The sequence below is a fragment of the Penicillium maclennaniae genome (assembly GCF_028827695.1).
Source record: "Penicillium maclennaniae strain IBT 15551 chromosome Unknown utg000003l:1.0-5670915.0:1.0-5674809.0, whole genome shotgun sequence".
Taxonomy (NCBI): Eukaryota; Fungi; Ascomycota; class Eurotiomycetes; order Eurotiales; family Aspergillaceae; genus Penicillium; species Penicillium maclennaniae.
This window is the reverse complement of record NW_026623215.1, coordinates 5,488,759-5,515,537: the sequence shown is the minus strand read 5'-3', so window position 1 is coordinate 5,515,537 and position 26,779 is coordinate 5,488,759. Positions and strand designations below refer to the sequence as shown.

Here is a 26,779-nt window from a genome sequence, read left to right as displayed (position 1 = left end):
CTCCTATTGATATCGTAATTGCCCAGGCTAATTGATATGGGCCAGTTCATGGGGTAATAAGGTTCTATCATTGGTCATTGTTTCACAGTGTAATTATCGACAGCCTGAAGAGAAAAACAAGATCCCAAATGCCCGCAATCTCCGCTGCATGATTTCACTATGTATGATCTGCGAGAAACTAATCCCAGAATGGTGTTACAGCTTCGAACTATTGCTTTGCAGAGACCTGTGGCCAGATGCCCGGTGAGCCGGCAGTTCACAGCCCCATGCAAGACGACAATCCCATTGTAGATGATCTTCACCGTCCGCATCAACAACTCCATGGTCTCTGACGGTGACAATATCATGGAAAACAGAATCGCCGACACCTCCTTCGGCCTTGAGGACCCAGCGGTGCGCAATCTCCATGCTCACGCCATCTTGGTCTCTTTCGGCATCGAGGGCCAAGAGTGCGCCACACATGATCCAGGCGAGCGTGAACATATAGCGACGGGCATCAGCAAGGACTGCAGTCGGTGCCTTATTTTTTGAGGGGAACCGAGCTCGTAATTTGGACCAAGCGGCAGTCAAGCTATCACGCAAACTTGAAGTGTGCAGTGAAGCTAGGATGCGGTCTAACCATGCTGCGAAAATGTTCATGTTTTCCGATCTTAAGAGGAAACGAACAGTTTCACTGGCCAGGACATTAGTCGTGCCTTCCCAAATCGAGTTCACCGAGGTGTTGCGAAGAATTCTTGAAATGTTGAATTCAGGCTCATCTGCTTCATCCATGTAGCCAACACCGCCCATAGCTTCTTGGCATTCCTGAATTCCAGCAATCGACATCTTGCTGACAACGGCTTTTGTAGTGGCTGTCAGTGTTCTGAACACGACATTGGCCTCTTTGCCAGGACGAGGCATATGTGCCAACTCTGATGGCTGAGACACCTTGTTCTCAACGAGTCCCATCACGGCGACCGTAAAGAACCCAAGGTTCAAACCGCCACGATGTCTAACTTCCAAGTCAGCAAGAAGACGCAGATGCATTGGAATCAACCAAAGGGGCTCTCCAACGGTCGATCTAGCTTTTGCAAAGCTTTTCGTGATACTGAGCGCACGACGCCAGCCAGACAGAGACCCGATGAACGTGTGAATGCGGGTCACATTAAGTAGAGGCGCAATGGTGACTATTCCCTGGTCAATCTCCCCCACCAGATGGGCACGCATATCCGTCAGCTCCAGTTCAGCTGTCGGTAGTTCCTTTGTTCCAAGTTTATTTTTCAACCGATGGATTCTCACACCATTAGAAACCTGTCGAGTTGTACCATCGTCCCCGGATACTGTCCTTCGTAGAGGTGCCAGGAAAGTGCTAAGCTTCCCCGAAGGACCTTTGGCCAGCAACAAAGCCACTTGAGCATCAGTGGCAGACGAGAAGAACTTGAATCCATTGATCAAGTAATCCCCGTCTCCGAGAGGGTCTTGATTGGATAATTTCGTCAGAGGAGAGTACGTTGCCCAAGTTTCCGTGTTTTGAACATCGCTTCCTCCAGCCCTCTCTGTCATCCACTGACCCGAAGTCCAATGATTGTCATTCTCAGAAATCAGATGTTTGTAAGCAGTATGAAATGGATGCGTAGGATGTAAATCATGAAGCCTCGATGAGAGAATGAAAGCGGCTCCATCTGTCATGCTAATCGGACAGGAGTACAGACCCGAAGAAGGTGCGTAGAGGTAGTTTCTAGATTTCTGATCAGCCCACAGCCTTATAAAAGTCTCCAATAGTTGATGGGATAAAGATTTTTCACTCACAGTGCATATTGGACTGTCCTCCGTTCCAATCCCAGAGTCAGGTCGTAACCTGCGGAGACGATCTTATTGCGAGCTCCCCAGTGACCGAGCTGTTTCCAGCCTTCAGTAGTGATCAGTCGTTCATAGTCATATCGTTTTCCCCAGACATTGTGGCTCTTGACATAAGGTTGATTCCGTTCAGCATCAGCACTCCACTCCCGAACCTGGTCGGAGATCGCCTCGGCGCCGAGGCGGCTCAAGTGTACTTCTACGGATGCGAGTGTTGTGGATGGGAGATACCCTAGGCAAAAGTTAGGACAGGAATCAAGGCTAGTCTCTCCAAATATTAAATGGGACCGACATTTCAAAGCACGCTGTAAGCTTGTATCCGATGTGTATGTATTCTCTAAAGGACTTGGTTCAGTGATGTACCCGGTGTCTGCAGATGCGGGCTGTGGTGGCGATGGCATAATGGAGATCCGGTGAAATGCGGGGATGGTCGATACAGAATACCTGGGGTACTTTAAGCGGTTGTAGCAGCGGACATGAGATGAGCTTTATCTCACTTATGTCAAAAGAGGGGCGCTACCAAAGTTTACTCGTCGTATTGGCACATTCATGCACTTGGACCTCGGCGTTCGGTTCGCCCCATGTTACTGCCGTGTGGAGGTCCACGATTCGCCGTAAAACCGCCGAATGGGAACCATGAATACGATGTGCTAATGATGACTGACTTGTCACTAATTCAAAAAAAAAAAGGTGGAAATCACCGGGTATTTCTCCAGGTGATGATGGTCTTTGGACAGTAGAAATATTTTTCTACAGGAAGGCACCTAGAGTTGGTTTCGATTAGAGACTCTCTCCGGTATCACTTTTGGAGTCACCATATACCCAGTCACATCTCATGCAGTGTGTTGTATCCAGTCTCGATCAAGCTGCGAGAGCCTCTAGCATCGGAACAGATGTGCCAATAAAATATTCCCCCAAGTTTAGACGAGATCACGAATTCTGCTTTCTGCTTGACCGTAGCAGGAATATCGTAAGTAACAAACCCGCCATCTGCACCTACACAAGCCGCAGCACCAGCTTGTTCATCGTGCATTTCTTGGGCTCCTGGGCGCGGTAGATCGCTGTAATCAAACACACCGTCTTCGCCTCCGGTTCCAGTATACCGCTGCCCAGGCCCAGTACTTCCAAGAAATGAGCGGCCATATACCGGAACACCGAGGATGACCTTTCGCGAGGGCACTCCCTGCGTCAACACATAGTCCACGGCCGAGTACCCGGAGGTCGGTGTACCGTAAAGTTGGGCTTGGTGGCCGGTCTCAGGGCCCCACGGGCCTGCAAAGTCATAGGCCATGAGATTGATCATGTCTCAGGTACCTTTGTGCTGCGGACAGATCAATGTTTCGCAACGCCCATTGACCCGCCGGGAGGCAGGTTGCTAAAACATATCGAGGAGCAGGCAGGACTTCTCGCAATTTGGCGAGAAGACGGACGTAGTCCTTGCCCTGCTGCGGGTCTGCAGGGTGCTCCCAGTCGACTATATGAAAGATGAGACAAGATTCAATCTTCAAAAAAGTCAAACCTACCATCAATGCCATCCAGTCCATATTGGTCAACCAACGCACGCGCTGTTCGAGCGAACGTTTCCAACCCCGAACGACTGCGGGCTACAACAGCAAAATTCTCACTTCCTTTACCACCACCACCGACAGAAAGAATGACCCTCATTTTCGAATATTGCTGCTTGAGTTGGACGAATGCTTGTATGCAGCCCTCGGCGCCATCAACCGGCATCTGGGTATCAGCCCATTCATCACTTAACTACAACCTCGATTAGCACAGCATACCCTGAAAGATCGCGCCACATTTTCCAGGACTTACATAGACAGTGCCATCTTCTTTGACCCTGCAAGGATGGCGTGATTAAGATTAGCGCTTTCTTTATCTACGTGACTGATCTGGAAGGCCGATGATTGGCTACGTACCAAGCAAATGCGTAAAACACGTGAGATACGAAACCCAGACGCAGGGACGAAGGTGGCTGCTTGCGATAGATCCTCCAGTTGGGATAGTATGCCGCATTCGTGTACAAAGGCACCTCGTATGAGGCTGCGGCATTGGCGGGGTCAACTGCGGGCCGCCGACGAAAGATTCCTTTGGCAGCAGAAAGCATGGGGAAGTTAGCGTAAGAGGGAAAGGCAAGACAGGGGAAGGTCAATCTGAAGAAAAGAAGGAATAATATCAGTGTATCATCTGAATTTGCCCAGACGCACTGATGAAGCGAGGAATTCGAGATCAGGCAAGAACAAGATGGACAGGCAGGTGTCTTCCCTTTTGGGGAAATTCGTCACGTGTTGGCAATGGTGATCACATTTCGGGCAACTGGATGTGACTCAGTACTCTCAATCCTGAAGAATAAGATTGTAATCGTGCGTTCGGGGACTTTGACAACGGGAGATGTCTTTTTCTCATGAATTGTCGGTCTCAGTAATCATCGGACCGGTTCTATTGGAGCGGGGCTGAGGGGTTTCAGCGCCGACAAGGCATCGTGTCTGGGCGGACTGAGAAAATGATATTTGCGGTACACCAATGTGCATACTGCACCTTGCTAGATGATTATGACTCGCTCAAGATCTTAAAGCACCCTGAGCGCTTCTCCGGGCCCGCAATGAGGGACCACTTACAAGCCCGATTCATATATGCGATGAGATTGCATCAGGACTTGCAGTCAGCTTTGATCAGCAACATGTCATTCGCCCAAGTTGTGGGGAGCGCATGCACCCCAAGTCTAGAGATTTACACCAAGGTAGATAATGGATCGTCGCCCCCTAAGGGACTAGGATTGGGCGGCGCATACTACATCAAGCTTGTGGGATGGCCTTCAGGGGAGCCATGATGAATACACGTGGAGACAGTGACTGGACTAGACAGTGGTCGCGACACTCGCTCGATCTTGACTTTCTTATCCTTCCGCTCAGATCGATCTGCACGTGGAATGATTGGTTGAATCCATTTTGAGGCGGTGCAGCAGCCTTCTCCCCCCTGTCTCTTCCCCACGATGCAATAAGAAATAGGTAACTGGCATCGATTTTCTTCTTACGGATTGGAGGAAGAGCAATTCTTATTATAACTCTTCCCCGTATGCTCCGTGAGCATGGTTCAAGCTAGGCACGCGGTCGCTAATGCCATTGATCAATTCTATCAGGTGCGAGTGACCGCGATCAAAGAGTTCTGCGCCCCATGCTTCGAAGCAGAAATCCAATTCTGTGGGACGGAGCGCTCCACTTTTTGTTCCCAATTCAAAAAGCAGTGAGAAATCCGATCTCTGCCTACGGATGGTCAGATGCGTTGGGTTGAAGCAGATCCATCAATCTAAACAGTGGGCGCATGGTGCTGTCAACGCTGCATTAGAAGCGCTGCTTGGCCTTGTCGCTCCGGTCTAGTCTGCATAGTAGGTGGCGATTTTTTGAGAAATCGGCGTATCCTTACACCATCGGATGAAAAATATTCTAGCATCTTTCGAATAAGTGAACTCGAATGAAAATTATGAGATGATGTGGGTCCACCATCCTGCACCATAGCCTGTCTTGAAGGAATCAATCAGCGAGGAGACACGCCCAGGGGTAAGCATTTACTTGAAATTGATCTCAACTTGTTTGCGCGCGGTGTTTTCACTACATTTCTAGGTGTCCTTAGTTCAGATCGATTTTCGGGATGATAGCGTGATACGGAAATCGGGCCAGCCACTAATCAGAAAATGTCCCCACCAGCAATATTCTGATGACCCTATCACCTCATCATACCGATAAACATCGTGCTGCCTGTGGGTACTTATGTGATACCCGAACTGGCATTTCGGCTAGGATCAGTAAGCTTCGGCATTGAGCTTGGAAGAGTCTGCCAAGTGTTTCACCGTGGCGTACCCTGAATCGTCAGCTTCATGTGTAATCTGTGTATGAGAGATAGAATCACGAAGATTTATAGATATTTTCATCAACTTCGTGATGAGTCAGGTTGCCCCATAATACTTGAAAGTATTGAGCTTTGGATACACACGGATTCTATAAAGTCAGGAGAGCATACCCATCCAAGTATCCCATTCATCTCATTCTGAACTTCAGACATCGGCGACAGACATCCTTTACCAAGAAATTATCATCGAACGAAAAAATGGCCGCTGGTTTGATATTTATTACGGGCGCAACCGGCTTCATTGGAAGCGCCACTGCTCTTGCAGCCCTGAAAGCCGGATACAAATTGCGAGTCTGTCTCCGAAAGCCATCGGAGGCTCTCGAGGCTGCTCTATCGGAGTACAGCCAAAACGTTGAATATGTTATTGTCCCCGACATCACCAACGAAGCCGCATTCAAAGGAAAACTTGATGGTGCAGACTACGTCTTGCATCTTGCCTCGCCTCTAACCCATGGCATCGAGAAAGAGTCGTATTTCGGTCCAGCGGTAAAAGGTACCACTGCCGTCTTGAATGAAGCTACTCGGGTGCCCAGTATCAAGAAGGTCGTTATCACATCATCCGTTGCGGCTCTGGTCCCATTGAATGGTGTTCCTCAAGGTGGAGTCATCAAAGGTTAGTTCTTGAATATTTTATAAATGGCAACTGGCAGGTTACAGTGCTTACAAGGATTTACATTCCAGAGGACAACGACTGGGACTTGAGCGTGGATGAAAACGCCGATTTCACAGATCCCAGCAATCCTGCTGGAACACCCATAAGACTCTACTGCGCATCTAAGCTGCTCGCTAACAACGCAACCTGGAATTTCTGGAAGAATACCAAGCCGCATTATGCTTTGGTCACTATTCACCCATCATTCGTCTTCGGGCACAACCCGGTGCAGACTTCCGCGGAACAGATTAGTTCCTCTTCGAATGGACTGCTCTGGCAGACAATCATGACTGGTAGCCCGGTTGGATCAGTGACCGGTGTTCATATCCAGGATGTGGCAGACGCGCATGTTAGGGCCTTGAAGCCGGAAATCGCCGACGGCTCAAAGTATCTGATATCTGGAAACAAGGCAACATGGAGCGATGTGGCGCACATCGTGAAAAAGCACTACCCCAATCTCGGAGCCAAGATTGCAACTGATATGGAAGGAAGTTCCTGGCCAACTGACACCACCAAGGCCGAGAAAGATCTCAAGATTGAATGGCGCTCTTTGGAACAGATGGTGCGGGAGGTGGTGGATCAGCAACTGAGCTTTGTCAATCAATAAGTCTGTGCGCTCAGAGGGAAAGATTGTCAGACAGCTGGACTACGGGGAAATTCCACATGTACCTGGAGATAAGGGCCTCACTCTTTCCGCGAGTATTTAGTATGTAATTGCGCAGCACAAATATGTCAAGCGAAGTGACCTGAAGGTTGAGAAGAACTAAATGTATAAAGTCTAGGCAGACCCTCGGATCATATCATCGATCGTGCTGTACCTAGTTTGACTGACTTGAATCATAGAATACACGAAGCTAGGTAGACTGATTTAATGACTTGGAGTGAAAGTGAGTGAAAGTGATCTCCAAGCACAAGGGCCAATCAACGGATGCAAACAGGACAAATACAGCCTGATTTATAAGGCGGCAAGGAATCGTCTCCGAGCTTCCATTTCACAATTCTGGCTTAGTCTTTTAATTCTTGACACTTGGTGTGGACATAGCTTCTGTTGCAAATACTTTTGTCCCTCAAGACACTCATCCTTCCCATCGGAGCACTAGATATCGAAGCCTATTTGCTTTGATTCCAAGTCACCATGTCAGCCGACGTGCAAAGCGCGGCCGCACGCATCTTGAATGCTGAACCCACGCGCGACCCTAGCTACAACAACTTTACCTTCGCTCCTTTCCTCCGCAAGAGCTTCGGCTTTGGCCTCGCCACCGATGTTCCCGTTTGCAAAGCCTACAGCGAAGGCCACTGCCCGCTGGGACCTGCCTGCCCGGACCGACACCCGACTCCCTCGCGCGTAACTACATCCACTACCACTGCCTCCGGGTTGGCACCCTCTACGACACACGGCTCGCTTGTCTGCAAGCATTTCCTGAAGGGCTTGTGCAAGAAGGGGCTGAAATGCGAGTATCTGCACGAGTACAACCTGCGCCGCATGCCGGAATGTCAATCTTTCTCGCGGTCAGGATACTGCCCTAACGGCGACGACTGCCTGTATCAACACGTCCGTGAGGAGGCTCGCCTACCTCCATGCGAACACTACGATCGAGGATTTTGTGAATTGGGACCTCTTTGTGCCAAGCGCCATGTGCGCCGTAAACTCTGCAAGTTTTACCTCGCTGGATTCTGTCCCGAGGGCAAGGCATGTGCTGATGCGCACCCCCGTGGACGGAAAATCTGCCACGTCCGACAATGCGGACTGAGAAGACCGAGGAGGAGCTAGAGCATGAGCGAGCACTCATTCGGGAGGAGCAAGAGCGGGAGAAGGAGCGAGAACGCGAGTGGCGGAATGAACGCGGGCGTGGCGGTGGCTTCATGCGCGGCCGCTATCGCGGGCGAGGAAGGGGTTGAACTTGTCTGAAAAGGACCACGAAGGATGGCCTTGCATTTCCACGGTGTGAAGGGGCGTTTGTTCCATTTTTTTTTTTGACGCAAGAGCATATTGATGTCCTTTATACCGACGGTCCCGGGTGGCCTAGTCTCACGATACCCATCTACTTCATGATCACATACAACCAATGATATTAAACTGAGTCGTACCTACTTCCAGTATCTCGAGCGGTTCTAGTATATTCCGTAATTTCCCCATATGACAACGGCATGTATGACTTGGGGCTAGGGCCGAGAACCAGCCGCCAAGCTCAATTGGCCAGACCTGCATGGCCCTTCTCACCTTCAATTACGTAGCATAATTGCATTCTCGCATTCTCGCAGTAGACACAAATCCCATTGGTTGGGTCCACAGGGTCTGTAGTGTCCCCATCTTCTCGAGAACTTTTGGTATCCCGAGTCATGACATCATGCCCGTGTACCGTGATGTGTGAGAAACTATCATATATCCGACACGGCAGAAGAGCACGTAAGCGAATGCAGGGGGAGGCGAATCGTGTACTGCAGGGGAAAATTAAAGCTCACCGCCTCCCTGGCAACGTGGAGTCATTGGACCCCTAAGGTCCAGGGAGACTGGAGACCCATTTGTCAGAAATCGGTCAGACTCGACTAACCGCGACTAAACTCGATTGACTCCGTTTACAGCCGGATGGACCCACGCGGTCCAATAATCGGCACAGATTGCTCAGTCATCGATGACTGATAGCTTCCAATGGGACTGGGAAGCTTTGCTGTGCTTTGCTAATTCTTAGACAATTGGCGGTGCATAGTTGGGAGAGCGATAATGGTGTCACTGTGGTGGGGCTCGACTATTTAACCTCGTACCCTCCCGCCCTTGCTACGCCGTTGTTCATCCCAATCCATTTCTCATACATTCACCATGGCTCCCAAGGTTGCTATCGTCTTCGTACGTATGCCATTGATTACCCCCGCGAGATTCCACGACTAACGGTTATGCAGTACTCGCTCTACGGCCACATCCAGAAGCTGGCCGAGGCTGAGAAGAAGGGCATTGAGTCCGCCGGCGGCCAGGCCGACATCTTCCAGATCGCCGAGACCCTCTCCGACGAGGTTCTGGTCAAGATGCACGCCCCGCCCAAGTCTTCTTACCCTATCGCTGAGCCCAACGACCTCCTGGCGTACGATGCCATTCTTTTCGGTATTCCTACCCGCTACGGTAACTTCCCTGCTCAGTGGAAGACCTTCTGGGATGCCACCGGCTCTATCTGGGCCACTGGCGGCTTCTGGGGCAAGCACGCTGGTGTCTTCGTTTCCACCGGCACCCCCGGTGGTGGCCAGGAGTCCACTGCTATCTCCTCGATGAGCACCCTCGTCCACCACGGCTTCCTTTTTGTCCCTCTGGGTTACAAGACCGCCTTCCCTCTCCTCACCAACCTCGACGAGGTCCACGGTGGTAGCCCCTGGGGTGCTGGTACCTTTGCCGGTGCCGATGGCTCTCGCCAGCCCTCCGCCCTCGAGCTCCAAATCGCCGAGATTCAGGGCAAGGCCTTCTACGAAACTGTCTCCAAGGGCAGCCAGTGACTGCATGGCAGTGCCGAATCGAAGCCCGTGGATTCGGCTGCTGGGTCCGGACAGGCTGTGAAGAAGACCGAGCAGCCTGCCCAGCCTCAGCAGGGTACCCAGGAAGCAGCAAAGGAGGAAAAGAGCAATGAGGGTCCCTGCGGTCTCCCCAAGAAGTGTACTATCATGTAATGTGAAGTCTACACATTCTTAATTCGCTCTTTCTTTCTTTTCTGATCCTGAGGCGTTCCCGGGCGTTTCGAATTTTAATGATAACATGGATACATTACTGCCTTCTGGTATTATAGATAATTCAAATGAAGACACGAGGTTTCTCGTCATCACTGATCGCTTTTCTGTACTGGATAATTACTTGGTAGTTGTAGACTCCCTAGGTGGCCATAAATCTTTGGCCATTCACCTTAGCCCATGCTGTCTCTAAATTTCATTGCATGCCGTGAAAGAGCTCTCGGTCATCTTCTCCTCTTCTCAGCCCATTTCTCCAAAAATTATCTCAAATTTAGTTTTCTAATCAACTAATCGACGCCCGTGAGGTAACATGATTACCAATCTTACTCGCCCCTCGCTGCCTGGCCTCACGCCGTGTATGTAATTGCAAAACCATACCGCCCGCCGGCCAGTCACGTCACATCGAGAAGCTCTCTGGCAGCTTGACTTCAACTCCGCGCTATGCGTCTTCGGCCTCATACCTAGTTTATCTTTGTTCAGCTCTCTATAATCTTCTCTCGTCATTCTCTCATCCCTCGTCTACCAAAGCAGCTTACCATGGCGTCACGGCCGATCCTCCTTCGGTTCGAGAGTCGGAACGGCCAGTTTCGCTTCACTGTGAACCCGCAAGACCTCTTTCCCTCCATTCAGCAAAAGGTATTGCCTGCTCAGCTCTATGGAGACCGTTTGGGACTTCGCACATAGCTTACGAATCTTAATTTTAGATCCTGGAGCATCTACCGTCAGATGTCGAACCGTCATCCATTACCCTGTCTAATCGCCCGATAGGCACCGGAGGTGAAGAGAGAGTTCTCGAGGCCCTAGGCGAAGTTTCTATCGAGCAAGTTGGTCTCAAGTAAGATCGAATGGAATCGCCCCGGCTGGATCACATTGCTAATCATCGAGGTTTGCAAGGCATGGTGATAAGCTCTTTCTTGGGTATCAAGAGCGCGCTGCAAAGCAAAACGGCACCTCCAACGGCCTTACATTGACCACTGCCGAGCGTCGACTGAATGGGACCTCGGTGCCGCAGGAACAGACCGTACCACTCCGCACACAGCCCACATCTCCCTCGGTCAATATTAAAAATCCTTGGGATGTGGTGAAGCAGTCGCCTTTGGACAACCTGCTGGACAAGACGGACGGCAAGATTAAACGAAACCAAGACCAGCGAATGTGCAAGCATGGTCCACGGGTATGTGTGACTACTGCATGCCGCTGGAGCCATACGACAAGAACTACCTCGCCGAGAAAAAGATCAAGCATCTTTCCTTCCATTCATACCTGCGGAAAATTAATGCCGCTACCAACAAACCCGAAGCTGGGAGCTCATATCTACCACCACTGCAAGAACCGTTCTACCGAGTGCGGCGGGACTGCCCATCCGGGCACCCTCAGTGGCCAGAGGGCATTTGCACCAAGTGTCAGCCCAGTGCCATTAGCTTGCAACCCCAAGAGTTCCGCATGGTTGACCATGTGGAATTCTCCTCCCCTGATCTCATCAATTCACTCCTTGATTTCTGGCGCAAGTCTGGGGCCCAACGGCTGGGATTCCTGTACGGAACGTACGAAGAATATAAGGAGGTGCCGCTGGGTGTCAAGGCAGTTGTCCAGGCAATTTACGAACCTCCCCAGATGGGAGAGATTGACGGCGTCACGCTTCATGATTGGCATAACGAGAAGGAAGTGGATGAAGTGGCGAGCCTTTGCGGGTTGCAAAAGGTTGGAGTTATCTTCACGGATCTCCTCGATGCAGGTCAAGGGGATGGCTCCGTGATATGCAAACGACACATCGACTCCTATTACCTGTCATCTCTCGAGATTGCTTTTGCTTCGCGACTCCAGGCCCAGAACCTCAAGGCAACCAAATGGAGTCGCACTGGGCGCTTCGGCTCCGACTTTGTAACCTGCGTGCTCAGCGGAGATGAGACAGGGGCCATTACCGTGAGCTCGTACCAGGCGACCGTTTCCGCAGTGGAGATGATCCGTGCCGATATCATCGAACCATCGGCAGACCCCACTGTGATGCTGGTTCAATCTGAAGATGACGACGACTTGGGCAGCAAGACCCGGTATATTCCTGAGGTTTTCTTCCGCAGAATCAACGAGCACGGTGCCAGTGTCCAGGAGAACGCAAAACCAAGTTTCCCCGTCGACTTTTTGTTGGTGACCCTCACCCATGGTTTCCCTACAGAGTCCACTCCTCTATTCACCAACAGTCGCTTCCCCATCGAAAACCGAGAGGTAATCGGCGAGAGTCAGGAGTTGCGACATGTGGCCCAAAAGCTCATGTCTCATGGAGATCCTGATAAGGCCATTCAAGGCGTTTCTGACTTCCACCTCTTGACCTTCCTGCACGGTCTTTCCACATTCAGCAAGGTCAGCTCCGCTTATGAAAGTTTCCAGGTAGTTGTTAAGTTCAGCACTAACAGCAAGTCAACTACAGGATGAAGAAGCCCTTCTCTGTCGAGTCGCTACAAGTCATTCCCCGGCCGATGGAATGCAGTTGTTGAATACCCCTGGATGGGCAACCTTGATGACAATTCTTCAGGAGAGTGGTGAGCGCCCCCCTAAGCGCCCCTGGCCCTCGGCGGTTGATCCGTCTCGTCACAATTCCCAATCTGGGAAACGACGACTCGCTTCACCCGCTGCCCACATTCCCCGCTCCATCACTCCCAACTCCGACGGTGAACAGCTAGCTAAGAGGTTCAAGGGAACTAGTCTAGAGTGACTTCGTTCTATCAGCCGTCACATCGCGATTTGAATCGCCGTCTGATCCTCGCTCGTGTCGTCTCCTATCGATCTCAGTCATAGCGGTCACCGCAGATTGACATGCAACAAATCCTCAAAGACCTTTTTTGCAGGCGCCCTCCCCCCCTCAACCTCCCCATTTTCGGCAAACCCGGATTATTCTCGACGATGTTGAGTGGGTTGATGGTCAGCGGCAAAGCCAAGAAGATGACAGGGCTAGGTGTCGGTCGTTCAGACATCGAAATAGCTAGCCTTCTACGGCTTCATGACTTGAAACGCCTTGGCATCCACTGCCTATCTTGACAGCTCCCACGAAATAGAAAATGTGTCTTCGATCCATCCAGTCAGGCTTCCAGATTCCACCCTTTCAGACATCAGCTTTGAGTACGTAAGCTAAATACACAACGAGGGCCACAATGTTCCCGCTGCGAAGGTTTCCCGCCCTGCAGATTATACATATAGAGCCAAAACAAGAAGACTAGTCAAGCGAATCTCAAGGCTATATTCTCTACGGTAGAGATAGTATATGCTTCTTGCAGACAGATTTTTGCCCCATGCCGATAAATCCTTGAAGCACGTTTCAGGTGCAGGAAGTTGGATCTTGTAGTCACCTTTGACGTCATCCGCGGGGAGGAACAAAACGAGGATGATCTGATTGCACAATGAGTCTGATGATCCCGGAAAACGTCACTTCGTTGGTTCTTGCAACCCGACGCTGTACTTCGACGTAAGCTAAGCTGGCTTTTATATAATCCTACTTGCACGTTGTCTCCTACACGTTCTGCATCTTCGACCCATACGTGCCCAGAAGCCATTCAATGCGACCATGGCTCAATCATTGTTTACTCTCCTTGTTACGAACCCATTGCTCTATCTTTTCTCCACACTCTATGTTATTGCTCAGAATTTTGTTGCCTGGATTCTCGGGCCCTCGGCGTCTCCAATGAACCGCTTCGATAAAGGCTTGCCAAAGAGGAAAATCGCTATCATCGGTGCCGGCTTAACGGGTATCTCATCAGCGGCGCATTGTATGAGCCATGGCTTCGAGGTGCAAATCTTCGAGGCACGCGGGAAGGAGAAGGGGTTGGGCGGTATTTGGAGTGTAAGCTCAACAATTTGTTGCTCGTGCAGCTTTTGTCAATCCGTCACTTACCCTCATTAGCGCGTCAACTCTACATCGGCATTGCAAATTCACAGCATCATGTATCGGTTCCATCCAACCGTGCGATACAAACACGCCTACCCCACCAAACACGAGATTCGCGAGCAGATTGTCGATCTGTGGAAACGATATGGTTTAGAAAATCGCACTGAATTCGGAACGCCAGTCACGTCAATCAAGAAGGCCAAGTCGTCTGGCAAGTGGGTGATCAATGACCACCCCGAGAAATACGGGAGCTTTGACGGCGTGATCACGGCCGTCGGAGTTTGTGGAGACCCGAAAATGCCCTCTTTACCAGATCAAGATCAGTTCAACGGTATCATATGCCACTCGTCAGATCTCGATGGCAAGGACATCAAAGGGAAAAGAGTTCTCGTCGTCGGAGGTGGTGCAAGCGCAATTGAAGCTCTAGAATTTGCAGTTCATTCTGGAGCAACTGAGATCGATGTTCTCTCACGGTCAGATAAATGGATCATTCCGCGCAATATCCTGGTACAGTCATTGCTGGCCTGCAACATCTGGGGTGAGGAGACATCTCTGGCGTGGGTGCCCGAGTGGCTCCTTCGCAAATTCTTCTATCGCGACCTACAGGACATTGCACCCAAGAGTGGCCTGTTTACCACGACGCCTATGGCAAACTCTGATCTATTCAAGCTCATTCGGAAGGGTAAAGCACGTTGGCTACGTGGCGATATTTTGTCAGTGCAAGAGAACGGTATCATGTTCAATCACCGATCGCAGGATGTACCCAAAGGAGGACCAGGCCGCGAAAAAGTCGTTCCAGGCGATGTAATCATCATGGCGACTGGATTCAAACGACCATCGCTCTCCTTCCTTCCGGAGGATGTCTTCGAGGAAAACTACTCCCCTCCTGATTGGTATCTCCAAGTTTTCCCGCCCAAACACCTCAGCATCTGCGCCAACAACAGCACCTACGTCAATGCTATTGGGACGGTCGGGAATGTTCATATTGGGATTTACACGCGGTTCTTGATGATGTTCCTGACCGATCCGCTCACCCAACCCACAGAGGGCCGAATGAAGACCTGGATAGACTTCACTCGTTGGATGAAACAAGGAGCACCGCCCGGAGCGTTCGATTTCTTTACATACACGGAGCTTCTATACTGGTTTGTGTTTCTTGTACTGATCAATCCGTTCCGCTGGAAGTGGGCACTCTTTATTCTTTTCGGCATCGGGCAGACACTTCCATTGGAGATTGTCAGGGAAGAAGAGGCTCTCCGCAAGAAGCTGTCGGACCAACATGATTAAAGAACGGCCAACTATCGCTCGCGAAGCATTTCTCTCAAAAAAAAAATGCCATGACCTTGTTTTGTTTTATCTCGATCGTGTAGTGGAGACAAATGTTCAAAATGGGACCTCAGGTGTGACATGGTGGTTCTACCGATATTCATAAACAAGACAATCACACCTGTTTTTTTTTCGCCTAAGCATGACATCAATGTCTAGATCGGTCTATATGGAAACCAAGTTTGAGATCATATATTTTGATTGCCATATACCGTGTACCAAGCACACCAAATTCCTTTCTATAGTTCACTGAGGGGACTTGAAATCTTTGAGAGCTTCCCACAGCTTCTGTGGTGTATCTCCCAAGAAGTATACCAGAAAGGGGGTGCCATAAGCAGATTCGGCGTGACTTGAGAAACCTTGAAATTGATTGGAAAATTAGACTTTGGGCTAAGGGGAATCAATGACGTCACTGCCGATCTTATCGACCAGGGCGTCGATCCCCCGATGTTGTCGCGAACACCACCCCCAGCCAATCTTCCATCTACAGATCTGTCCAGACACAGTTTCCAGGCAAGATGAGCTCTTTCTGGGCCCGAAGGAAGGACGGCATGGATAGGTCCGAGGGCACTACCCAGCGTCAGAATGAGAACGACCACGAGAATGATCCTATTCCACACCAGGAACCAACGGAGCACACACGCCTTCTTCCTCATAACAACCGACAAGGCTACCTGAGTCCCGATGATCCGGCTGTGAGTGGTTTTTCGAGATGAGATATGTTGATTGCTGGCGAACTGACACCGTACCAAAGGTTTCGCCCTACAATTTATGGACTGTGCGTGCCGTGCGCGGCCTCTCCCTCTTTGCGCTGGCCGTCAGCTTCGTGTGGTGGACTTTCCTTCTAGTTTCCATCTTCGTCAGTCCGCCCTTGATGCATTCGCGTGGCTCGGGCTTCTTCGAGTTCGGATACACGACACTGGCGACCGGGTATCTTCTCCTTGGTCTGCTCTTTTTCGCCGTCCCCTCCAAGGCAATGACTATCTGGGGAATTGTTCTTTCGACTCTGCTACTGGTGGACATGATCATTATGGTCGCAGTCCCACGCATACGTTACGAGGAAGGATGGGTGGGTATCGCTTCAGTGGTTTGGGCAGCTGTTATATCCATCTACCAGATTGTGCAAAATCGGGCCGTGGCATGGGGAAAACGTGAGGAAGAAGAACGGCTTACGGGTCGAGAGGAAACTCGCCGCTCGCTACGGGAATGGGCCGCTGTACTCTTTGAGACAATCGTCTTAGCCATTATGACCATCGCTACTATCTTGTTCACAGCGACTCTGATCCTCCGTGCTCGTGATCTTACCCTTGAAGCTCCCGGTCGTCGGTACTCTGTTCATGGGGATACCTATCAGGTCCACCTTGCCTGTGTGGGAAATCGCACCGAAAATACCAACGAGCCAACCATTCTTCTCGAGGGAGACTGGGGACCCGTTGAGCACAACCTGCAGCCTTTCATTGATGATGCATACCGTGCAGGTGCTATCAAACGGTACTGTTACTGGGACAGGCCGGGAGTGGCATGGTCGGATAATGCACCCTCTCCCCACTCCGCAGGAATGTCCGTGGATGTCCTCTCGGAGGCTCTCGCTCTGGCCGACGAATCCGGACCCTGGGTCGTTGTCTCTGCTGGAGTTGGTAGTCTGTATTCGCGGCTCTTTGCCAGCCGTCACCTTCTTGAAGTCAGCGGTATCTTCCTGATCGACCCCCTTCATGAGTCTTATCTCCAAGATGTCGGTAATCCAGGACGTGGATTTATGCTGTGGCTACGTGGTGTCATCTCCCCACTGGGACTGGACCGCCTTGCGGGTGCCCTTGTGCGTGGTCGCACTCGAGAAGACCGAGTCATCGGCCGCTCCGCCTATCAATCCGGCAAATTTATCAAAGCCCAGCTACAAGAGAACCTTGTCGCTGTCACAATGACAGCGGCAGAGGTGCAGTCCGCTCGGCACATCCAGATGGGGCAAACACCTCTAGTTATCGTGAGCTCGGGACTGGAGATGCAAAAGGACCCCGAATGGGCTAAACGACAGGAGGATCTTTCAACAATCACGAACAAACTTCTCGCTTGGGATGTTGTCCATGATGCACCGCATGAAGTCTGGACTGTTGGAGAGGGCCGGCAAGTTTTGGAGAAGCGCTTGCGAGAGATTGTGCAGGACAGCCAGGCTCGTCCGCCGGTTCAAGGTCGATAGATCTGATTTGAATGATGGGTTCGAATGATGAATTTTTTGCCTTCCTTGCTTCATTTATATATACGAATTATTGAGCCATTGCGACTTTTTCACCTGAGATTATGGTTTGGCGTTCGTGGTTTGGCTGATTTGGGCCTGATGCTACTTGAGATTGACGATACCAAGAGAGGCTGAGACTATGCCTCCTGTGTAATGAGCATCCGCAGTATAATACGTCTCTTCTGATATACTGTCATAACTTCGGTAAGAATACCGGGGCTTTTTCCCAGGTGACCGCAGCGACATATCTATAGATTTCCAGAGTCGAGATCGAGTCTTTTTTTTCTCCCCTTGGGATGAATTCGGATGAATTCAGAGTAACAGAACTCACTGCACTGATGCTGAAGAGCCCGGCCACTCTATACTTGTACCTAATTTTTACCTTATTCTGTCAGACCTGCAATGCTCTCTGGTGTATCGTTCACTGCCCCGTGAACATCGGATCTTAGTCAGCACATCATTTGAGGCCCAGACGTTCTATCTCATCCTATCCATCCCGAAACATCCTCCTTGGGGTATTGAATATCTCTTTCTATCAGCTGCGCCTACTCTACATCCTCTCTGCAGAAAACTGAGCTGCAGACAAGTGGTCAAATCAGCGCCCTATACGGCATTGTTGACCCCTCCTTTGATCGAAGGGACTTTCAAGTCCCCACTTGCATTCATGAGCGAACTCCGGAAGTCCTTCGCCAAGTCCAAATTGGCCAAGCTGCCCCGGAACGTCCCCATGTTCGATTCAACTTTGGATGAGAACCGTGAAGAGGACGTATTTCCCGCCTCGTCAGCCTCTTCGGCTTCGTCTACAGGAACTCTAGTTCCATCACCGACGCAGCATCTATTTGTCCGGAGAAGTCAGGGGTCAGTCTTTTCCTTCTGTCCCATACACTTCGTGGAAGCTGGGATCCTATATTTTTTTTTATTATGTGTAGGGTAGCCTGCTTGAGCTGTCAAACTAACAAGAGTACAGATCATCGCAATCACTGGCATGGACGGATTTCTTTTCCCAAGAATTGTTCCTGTCCCAAGAAACTGACAATCTCAACATCATTCATCACGTTTATGTGACTCCACCGGCCAGATCAGGCCCACTCTTTGTTATGCATCATGGTGCCGGTTCATCCGGTCTGTCGTTCGCAACATGCGCTGATGAGATCCGAAAGATCCTACCCGAAGCGGGATTCCTATCCATTGATGCCCGGGGCCACGGTCGAACGGCCATAGCCCCAAAATCAGAAACGGTCGATCAGAATCGTCCGTCAACTGCTTTCGCGGCCCAGTGTGAGGCTCTTAGCCAGGTAGAGCCCGACTTAAGTCTGAAGACTCTCAGCCAGGACCTGGTCCATGTGATTCGTCAAACGCAGATTAAATTGGGATGGGAGAGCTTACCAGATATTGTGCTTGTTGGACACAGTCTGGGAGGCGCAGTCATCACAGATGTAGCCAGGACTGGCGAGCTTGGGTCAAAGATATTGGCATTTGCAGTTTTGGATGTCGTTGAAGGTAAGACCGCACGTCAAGTCCTAGCACGCAACATTCAACTGACACGTCCTAGGCTCTGCCATGGATGCTCTTCAAAGTATGGAAAAATACTTATCTACGCGGCCAACGCGTTTCCCTTCACTGGCATCGGGAATAGAATGGCAGTATGTGATCACCCCCCAAACCCAGAGTCCACCTGGCCATTGCAATCAAGCGACTAATTGATACGTACAGTACTCGTTCGCGCACCATTCGAAACACAGCATCAGCTAGGGCTTCTGTTCCCTCTTTGCTATATGAGGAAAGCGAACCCTCTGACGTGTCTCGCCCATGGGTGTGGCGCACGAACCTTTCCGCCACGAAGCCGTTCTGGGAGGACTGGTTCATCGGTCTCAGCCGAAAGTTCCTCGATGCACGGGGTGGGAAGCTGTTGCTTTTGGCAGGCACAGATCGGTTGGATAAAGAGCTCATGATCGGGCAGATGCAAGGTATGTCATCTCTTGACTCTGCTGGCACTCCTGAATGCAAGCTCATTTTCATCTATCATCTACAGGAAAATATCAACTTCAGGTCTTCCCTGAAGCCGGTCACTTTGTCCAGGAGGATCAACCCACCAAAACGGCGCAGGTGCTGGTCGACTTTTACAGGCGCAATGATCGCAGTGCATTGGTACTGCCACCCAAAGTAGCGGACATGCAGGCGGCGGCTGCTATGAAGAAGGGCACCGGTGCAGCTGATACACATCATAAATTAAAATAGACCCATGGCTTCCATTTTCATCGTGGAGGAGGGTTAGAAATCCCTGACGTATTGATGTCCATAACACTTGTATTTTCAATAAGCTCTCCTAACCAGCATTACGAAGTTATAAAAGGATCTCCTGCTTCGGGACAGACCATTGGGTGGGGTATATCTAGTTCTTCTTCACCTGCAGCACTCGGCCCTCCGAGTCCAGAAGATGTGCCAATGTCGAGATTGAAGAATGGTCTCGCGTATTTGTCATGCGGTGGCACCAAGTAACTTGCTTATCATCTTCGCCCATAGACTCAAACAGGAATTCCCCGCCATTTTGACTGGAATCGCCCGCCTTGGTCATCAGCCCACTGGAAACGTGCTTCAGGGTTTGAGCCACCGATTCCGCGACCAGGCGCACCATGCCCTTGCGGAAATATTCAGGGCGCTCTCCCATCGTGTACGAGGTGACCAAGTCCAGATCAGCGTAGAGCTTTCTAGTGGGATCGGTGTAGATGGGGAATGGGCAACCCGTTTCCTTGTGGTAGTGATCAATCAGAGCCGGGTCTCCGCATCCTACGACGACAATAGATGTGCTGATGGGCAACTGAAGCAAGTCTTCTGGCTTCATCGATTCTGCAAGAGCGCGGATGAACTCTTGACAGCTCTGTCAGGGGAGATATTAGTCACGTATATCACAGCGAGGGGCGACAAAGCTCACTCCGCAGAAGAAATGACGAATAAAGATCACTAGGACGCGAGCTGTTGCTTGGGGACCGGCATAGAGGCTCTTGAATGTGTGCTTCTTGCCTTCTTTATCCAGCACCGGGTAGTCCTCGATCTGGCCTAGGTTCTCTGCTGACGGGGGCTGTTCCGTCGCCAAATCCTTGGATTCGAACTTCGTCTTAGTTACTGGCGACTCCACAGGATGTACCTCCTTCGGTGCCGATTCCGCCATCCTGACTGGGTTATCTAGGCGTGGTGAATAACTGAGCTGAAGAAGTGGTGCGGGGTCAAAACCCCGCGTCATCCCCGCTGATCGTCCAGGGAGCCAGGGAGTCCCAACATCGAAGGTATAGATATATTAACGACAACTCTTCTGGTCAACAGGTTTTCAGGGCTTCATTATGTTCAGAGCATCGTTCAAGGTTCCTTATTATAATCACTTAACATGTCGAGGACGTGACTGGCAACAGTCGGCCTTAGACGTCATCCAGGGCAGCGTTTCCCAAAAGGGGCTATGCGAAAGAAATGAGAATAACATAAAACTGGATGATTTGAATCTACAAAGAATACCAAAAGTCACCTTGATATCAATCCTCAAAAGCTACCGACATATAAAGAGCTTCTCCAAATTCTCCAGAGCTTCCCCGCACTTCTCCCGATAGCGCGGGATTCCACCGAAATAGTATAGCATTTCTACCGGTTTGCCGGGGATATTCGCGCCCATGTACCATGACTTGGTCTTGGGGAACAGAGTCATGTTCCCGATTGCATCGACCTCTGTTCGCCAAGTCTCCGCCGATGTTATCAGAGGATCCAGCGACTTGATGCCGCCTCTTTCCATCTTCTTTACCATGTCACGAATAAAATTAGTCTAGAACTCGATGAAGACAGGCCCATCAGCGAATGGCGTTGGCGCGTGAACGCAATACGGAAGGAACATGTTAGGATACCCGGGCACCATCAGTCCGAGATATGTCTCGACGCCTTCTTTCCACCGCGCTGCAAGATCCACCCCGTTGAGATCCTTGATGTGCATCTTCGAGAAGCCGCCGGTACTTGAGTTGAAACCAGTCGCCAGGGCAATCACGTCAATCTCGTATTTTTTTGCCGTCATCGGTCACAATCCCCTCGGGCGTGATCTCCGTGATCGGATGTGACTTGGTGTCAACGAGATGAACATGAGGTTCATTGAACAGCTCATAATAATGATGTTCCAAGGAGGGACGCTTCGTGCCGAAGGGATGTGGTGGTTCCAGAGGCGCCAACAAGTCACGTTTGACTGGATCGTGGACCCGCGCGCGAACTCGTCTAGCCCAGGCGTCGTAGGTGGCCCGGTTGGCTTCGGGATTCATCAGGGTATCAGTGAATGCTCCCGCCCAGAGGCCAAAGCCGCCTTGGTCATAAATCCGGTTGAGAATTGTCTCTGCCTCTTCCGGTTCATAGTCCGCAAATGCCTTCGTGGGGAATGGAAGGCGCATTCCAGATTGAGTTTCCCATGCGCGAGCAAATGCCTCTGGGGTTTCATCCTGTATCTGACGCGGTTTCTCAGAGTCAAACTCATGCCGGTGCATCGGTAGGGCTATATTGTGGGTTCAGCTGGAAAACAACCAGCTCGGCGGCCTCTTTCGCCCATTCCTGGATGATCTGGATCCCCGTTGCACCAGTTCCAATCACCGCCACACGCTTTCCCTTCACATTGACTCCCTCTCGGGGCCATTGAGAAGAATGATGGACCGTGCCCCGAAAGCAAGCAAGGCCCTTCCAAGGCGGGACCCATTGTTGCTCGGCAAAGTCAATGGCGGGAATGAAGTACTTAGCCCGAACAAGCTTTCCATCCTCGGTCTGGATAGTCCACTGGGCATCTTCCGGGTTTAAAGGAGGCAGTAGTGACGCGCGAACTGAATATGCAGTCTTTCTTGACAGAGAGAACTTGATCGACATGATGGAAATACGCCTGCAGCTCCTTCTGGTCTGGATAGGGTGGGCTCCACTTCCACGTCTGATAGACCTTGGCTAAGGAAAACCCATAAATCGGAGCTCCTGAATCAACACGGGCCCCGGGGTAGATATCGTTATTCCACACTCCACCGAGACCCTTGCCCGCTTCGAGGATCTTGACATCCAGGCCCAGAATATCATGGGCTTGAAGCTAAGGTTGTCGAGCTAGTCCGCTTATACAGGCACCGGAGGCCATCGGAGATGTCGCAGGTGTGTCTCAAGGCATAATGCGGGGACGAGTTTGATCACATTGAGAAGATCCTGCATCAAGACCCCAAGAAAGAACTTGAGAGGGAGCCACAGAGAGACTACTGATGGCTCGAATATTGATAGTTCTCTCGCTCGGACTGTAGAAGACACCCTCTTATTTCCACCCTTGAAAGTACCTGAGATGGAGGGAGACGACAGTCAAGCAGTTTGGCTAACTCATCATGACGGGGTGACTGATCGACATCCGAAATTGACCGTGTCTTCCCAGCTGATTCGTGAGCGCAGCGCAATGTTCAGGGTTGATTACACCTCGTGGTTGGCCTACTGTGGTGATTTAGGCGTTGCGCAAGTCGTTGTAGAGATGTGATTTGGCCTTTGTCATGGCTAAGTGCTGTTCGCGAATCCAGCGGCACGACTCGAGATCAACACAGTCATAAGCATGATACGTGGGAAGGAGTCCGTTGGTCCATAACGAGCTTCGCTATTGCTGAGCTATGATTTCATCAAGATTCGTTCAATTAAGCCCTATTGAGACGGTGCTTCTGAGCACCAGTCCAGTCTCTCAACGGGCGCTATGACCTATTTGTAAGGGCTCATAGATGAAGACTCGCGTGCAATCAACTGAACCACCTTAAGAGAACACAGGAGAAAACGGTTCACAGCTTGTGCTTTTTTGCAAGCAAACGTGCGCCAGCCGCCCAACACCTATCATTAGAATGCAGATACCACATCAATCACAAAGATTTCTTGAAAATGCATGCAAATAAAGATCAAAAACCCAGGGTATTTACGCCAGAATGGAAGAACGAAGCACCTAAGGAAGGTAGGCCCCACCTGCAACGACCAAGTTCATATTGGTGAACTTGACCTTGTAGACCGGGCTCTTCTTGGTAGGGAAGGCACTAATTTGATCGGGAGAAACCACGACGTCCTTGCCCTTCTTCTTTTTGCTTTGACCAGCGGCGGGAGCGCTGGAACCATCCAGTTTGGTACCGGCGCCTCCCTCGCTGATCACGCGGCCTTGTGTGGAATCCTGAGGAGCGGAGACATCCCAGACACGGACGGTGCCGTCGGCGCCTCCAGAGACCAGCACGCTGGACTCGACGCTCCAGCTGAGAGACCAGATGCCGCCCTTTCCATGGCCACGCATGCGTTTCAGAAGACGACCAGGAGCCAAGTCCCACAAGAAGATGGACCCTTGGTCGTCTGCCGAGGCCAAAAGCTTGCCATCCCGGCTACACTCCATGGCGGTGATGTTGCCCGTGTGGCCGGTAAACATACGCACAGCGTTTCCGGTGGTGACAGCCCACATACGGACACTGTGATCAGAACTGGCAGTAAAAACATATGCAGAGTTGGGATGGAAACAGATGCAATCCACATCCTGGTCGTGTCCGACAAAGATGCGCTGCTGACGAGGGTGATCGGTCACCCAGAGACGGGCAGTCTTGTCTGCGCCTGCTGTAGCGAAATAGTGACCAAAGGGGCCCCAGGAAATATCCCAAACCGGGCGGTCATGGCCCCTGTAGATGACCATGCACTGCCACATATCGAGAGACCACAGTCGGACAGTCTTGTCAGCTGAAGAAGAGAGCAACCAGCGAGCGTTGGTAGGAACACGGTCCTCGTCAGAAACATTCTCCGCTTTGCTGGCAGAGGGTGCAAAAGCTACGGCATAGACGGGACCGGAATGCCCAATGAGGCGGCGAGAATTGGATGGAGGGAGATCGTGCAGCTTGTCAAGATCTGGGTGGGCCTCTTCGATGTTTTTCCCATCGAGGCTCCAGACACGAATGTAAGACTGCGAGAATCCAGCAGCCACGAGCATATTGTCATCCGAGAAATCGAGGCAGTTGATACTGTTAATCAATTAGTAAAGAGTAGCCAAGCTGATCCGCACAGTAAAGTCAAACCTACCTATCATAGGTATTGTGAAAAGTGAACATGCACACGCTGACGCCGAGGCCTACACCACCAGTGCGACCTTCGAGTCGGTATCGATCCCGGTTCTCCTTGACCTTCATGACCTCGACCGCCACATCACGAGCAGTGGAGGGCGGGAAAGGGATATCATTACGGGTAGGCGCTTCCTCGTCCTCCTCCTTCTTGATCATTTGGTCAAACTCCTGCACCAGTGTATTGCGACCGGCGATGGGAGGCTCCTTCTCGTCTTCTTCAGCGAGTTCAGCGCGAACATCACCTTCCAGCGTCTCCTCCATCGGCATCTTTCCAAGTCGAAGTCGTGGCAGAGTACCAGCCATAGCTGGGTTGTCACCGGTGTAGGCCGAACCGGGATGATGACCAGGGATGCCCTCATCCTCTGCCGGGAAAGTTTGACCGGCCCCAATTTGGCCCAGCATTGCAGCAAAGCTGAAACGATCGTCTGCGGCTCGGTCCATGGTTTTAACAGTGCAGTAACTGCTCAAAATGGCGTTCATCACGGAGCCTCCCTCTTTCTCTTTGCTTTCAAGGAACTGAAGGAGATTCGTGTAAGCGGGGTTACTCAGGACAACACGGTATTTGTTGCCGCGGTAGAGCTTAGCGGTAGAATTGTCCTGAACATGCTCCGGCAGACTAATAGGCTCAAGAATACGGATATCATCCGTGTGCTCTGGAAGGAACATATTCTTGTTGGCCTCAAAGAACTGCTTGGCTTCATTGGTGTACAAAGAAGTGATCATGTTCAAAAACGAATAAACAAATAATGGCCAGAGAACACGGCGCAGTTCAGGCTTTAAATGGATAATTAGCATCCCTCCCTTGTGATGATAACGTGGTATTCACTTACCTTGTACAGGTCCAGGTTCTCTTCCACCCAGGTCTTCAGTAGGTCTGTGTCGGATGTTAGAAAAAGCATTCAAAATATCACATAAGGGACGACTTACCAAACCCCTGCTTGAATTTGGGACGAGCATCCTCTCCTAAAGGGGGTAGAGGGCGTCCATCAATCTCTTGGTTAGCGGACTCCATGCGAAGCATAGCTTCGGTGCGGCTGTAGCCTTTCTTGGCCAGATAGTCGATAACCTAATTGGCAGAAACTTGTCAGTAATGGTCGGTCAATCTTGAATGTCCTTGAACGGACGGTTTCGTTGAAGTTTCGGATGAAAGGCTGCACAGGTGAAGTTTGTGAGGAAGAGGGCAATGCTCTCGGTAGAAATGCGGAAGTGCGTAATGACAACCTCAGCCTTAGAGAAGAATCTGCTGGCTGAGCAGGCTGAGCCGGTTCAGCCGGCGTAGTACAAAGTAGCTCAGATTCTTCGAATGGGCATGCCACAGGCCGAGACTTCCTGAAACTGTCACGCTTTGTATTTTTCGCCATGTTGCAGAAAGGGCTGGGAGACAATCCAAGAACGGAACAGCAAATGGAAAAAAAAGTAGTAGGAAAGACGCGGGGTAACAAGTAGACGCGCGAGGACGCTACGAGCAATGATTTCCTGGTTTGGAAAGCAACTCATACTATTCGCGCCGGCCTCAATAATCCGTCCTTGTCTGGTCACCAGTCTCTTCAGAGAAGAGCCTCATGTTGGTTCCATCATACAGCCAGCTCACCGTCTCACCAGTGACGGGTCATCGCTCTTCACAAGAACGGGAAACTGGGGTAACGCCGAGCACGTATTCAAAGAAGGCACCATTGAAGCTCTCACTCAGCAATGAAGTAAGGTCGTTCAAGAGAAGAGCGAGCCATCGCTACTTCCGATGCGAAGACATTATGAAAAAGCAGTGCTGCAGCCGTGGCCAATGTGCATGCAAATAATGGGGCTGCGCAGGATGCAACTCACAATCTGGTTCAAGTTTTGTTGTGACATGGGACTGCTCTGCCCCTGGGTAGGCGGCTGATGCACCGGTGTGCCCGACAAAGGTGGTTGCGACGACATGGGCATGCCGCCTCCATTCGCACCAGGACCCAGGCTGCCGCTGCGCGGCGCCGGGCTTGGAGCGCCGCCAGGCGCGGACATTGCAATTCGATCAGACGAAAATTTCGGTGGGGTATCAAAGGAACGGGCGGTTGCGAGAGAGGAAGGAGACGAGGGATACAAGGCGCTTGATGAGCGTGGGGTCGTTGCGCGACGACATTCGTGATATTGGAAGGTTC

General features: G+C 51.0%; 12 protein-coding genes across 12 annotated transcripts; 7 read left to right on the top strand and 5 right to left on the bottom strand.

Annotated features, from left to right (window-relative positions):
* Positions 1–195: 195 nt before the first annotated feature.
* Positions 196–2,237, bottom strand: N7477_004157 (putative acyl-CoA dehydrogenase; the record flags this gene model as incomplete). The annotated part of the gene is made up of 3 exons (XM_056965820.1): positions 196–1,717; positions 1,789–2,068; positions 2,129–2,237. 3 exons carry the CDS (start codon positions 2,235–2,237, stop codon positions 196–198), a joined length of 1,911 nt encoding a protein of 636 aa, XP_056825773.1.
* A 425-nt stretch (positions 2,238–2,662) lies between these two features.
* Positions 2,663–3,946, bottom strand: N7477_004156 (glycoside hydrolase family 18 protein; the record flags this gene model as incomplete). Its single annotated transcript, XM_056965819.1, has 5 exons — positions 2,663–3,108; positions 3,194–3,310; positions 3,360–3,594; positions 3,655–3,679; positions 3,759–3,946. 5 exons carry the CDS (start codon positions 3,944–3,946, stop codon positions 2,663–2,665), a joined length of 1,011 nt encoding a protein of 336 aa, XP_056825772.1.
* A 1,997-nt stretch (positions 3,947–5,943) lies between these two features.
* Positions 5,944–7,004, top strand: N7477_004155 (uncharacterized protein; the record flags this gene model as incomplete). Its single annotated transcript, XM_056965818.1, has 2 exons — positions 5,944–6,358; positions 6,427–7,004. The coding sequence occupies 2 exons, from the start codon at positions 5,944–5,946 to the stop codon at positions 7,002–7,004; spliced, it is 993 nt and encodes a 330-aa protein (XP_056825771.1).
* Positions 7,005–7,532: 528 nt separating this feature from the next.
* Positions 7,533–8,168, top strand: yth1 (cleavage polyadenylation factor RNA-binding subunit YTH1; the record flags this gene model as incomplete). The annotated part of the gene is made up of 1 exon (XM_056965817.1): positions 7,533–8,168. The coding sequence occupies one exon, from the start codon at positions 7,533–7,535 to the stop codon at positions 8,166–8,168; it is 636 nt and encodes a 211-aa protein (XP_056825770.1).
* Positions 8,169–9,215: 1,047 nt separating this feature from the next.
* Positions 9,216–9,877, top strand: pst2 (putative NADH-quinone oxidoreductase Pst2; the record flags this gene model as incomplete). Its single annotated transcript, XM_056965816.1, has 2 exons — positions 9,216–9,242; positions 9,296–9,877. 2 exons carry the CDS (start codon positions 9,216–9,218, stop codon positions 9,875–9,877), a joined length of 609 nt encoding a protein of 202 aa, XP_056825769.1.
* Positions 9,878–10,642: 765 nt separating this feature from the next.
* Positions 10,643–12,815, top strand: npl4 (nuclear protein localization protein 4; the record flags this gene model as incomplete). Its single annotated transcript, XM_056965815.1, has 5 exons — positions 10,643–10,741; positions 10,810–10,940; positions 11,000–11,279; positions 11,309–12,463; positions 12,531–12,815. 5 exons carry the CDS (start codon positions 10,643–10,645, stop codon positions 12,813–12,815), a joined length of 1,950 nt encoding a protein of 649 aa, XP_056825768.1.
* An 846-nt stretch (positions 12,816–13,661) lies between these two features.
* Positions 13,662–15,269, top strand: N7477_004151 (flavin-containing monooxygenase; the record flags this gene model as incomplete). The annotated part of the gene is made up of 2 exons (XM_056965814.1): positions 13,662–13,937; positions 13,998–15,269. 2 exons carry the CDS (start codon positions 13,662–13,664, stop codon positions 15,267–15,269), a joined length of 1,548 nt encoding a protein of 515 aa, XP_056825767.1.
* Positions 15,270–15,826: 557 nt separating this feature from the next.
* On the top strand, positions 15,827–17,502 carry N7477_004150 (DUF2417 domain-containing protein; the record flags this gene model as incomplete). The annotated part of the gene is made up of 2 exons (XM_056965813.1): positions 15,827–16,003; positions 16,063–17,502. The coding sequence occupies 2 exons, from the start codon at positions 15,827–15,829 to the stop codon at positions 17,500–17,502; spliced, it is 1,617 nt and encodes a 538-aa protein (XP_056825766.1).
* A 703-nt stretch (positions 17,503–18,205) lies between these two features.
* On the top strand, positions 18,206–19,779 carry ppe1 (putative ribosomal protein/carboxylic ester hydrolase (Ppe1); the record flags this gene model as incomplete). Its single annotated transcript, XM_056965812.1, has 5 exons — positions 18,206–18,471; positions 18,509–19,041; positions 19,094–19,184; positions 19,255–19,508; positions 19,574–19,779. 5 exons carry the CDS (start codon positions 18,206–18,208, stop codon positions 19,777–19,779), a joined length of 1,350 nt encoding a protein of 449 aa, XP_056825765.1.
* A 154-nt stretch (positions 19,780–19,933) lies between these two features.
* On the bottom strand, positions 19,934–20,710 carry N7477_004148 (peroxiredoxin-like family protein; the record flags this gene model as incomplete). The annotated part of the gene is made up of 2 exons (XM_056965811.1): positions 19,934–20,419; positions 20,474–20,710. 2 exons carry the CDS (start codon positions 20,708–20,710, stop codon positions 19,934–19,936), a joined length of 723 nt encoding a protein of 240 aa, XP_056825764.1.
* An 856-nt stretch (positions 20,711–21,566) lies between these two features.
* N7477_004147 (flavin-containing monooxygenase) lies at positions 21,567–22,627 on the bottom strand (the record flags this gene model as incomplete). The annotated part of the gene is made up of 3 exons (XM_056965810.1): positions 21,567–22,004; positions 22,087–22,320; positions 22,370–22,627. Coding segments are annotated over 3 exons (930 nt in total), but the record flags the coding sequence as incomplete, so codon positions are not given.
* Positions 22,628–23,500: 873 nt separating this feature from the next.
* On the bottom strand, positions 23,501–26,642 carry N7477_004146 (putative transcription initiation factor TFIID subunit; the record flags this gene model as incomplete). The annotated part of the gene is made up of 5 exons (XM_056965809.1): positions 23,501–24,545; positions 24,604–25,418; positions 25,475–25,518; positions 25,572–25,710; positions 26,466–26,642. 5 exons carry the CDS (start codon positions 26,640–26,642, stop codon positions 23,501–23,503), a joined length of 2,220 nt encoding a protein of 739 aa, XP_056825762.1.
* Positions 26,643–26,779: the final 137 nt, after the last annotated feature.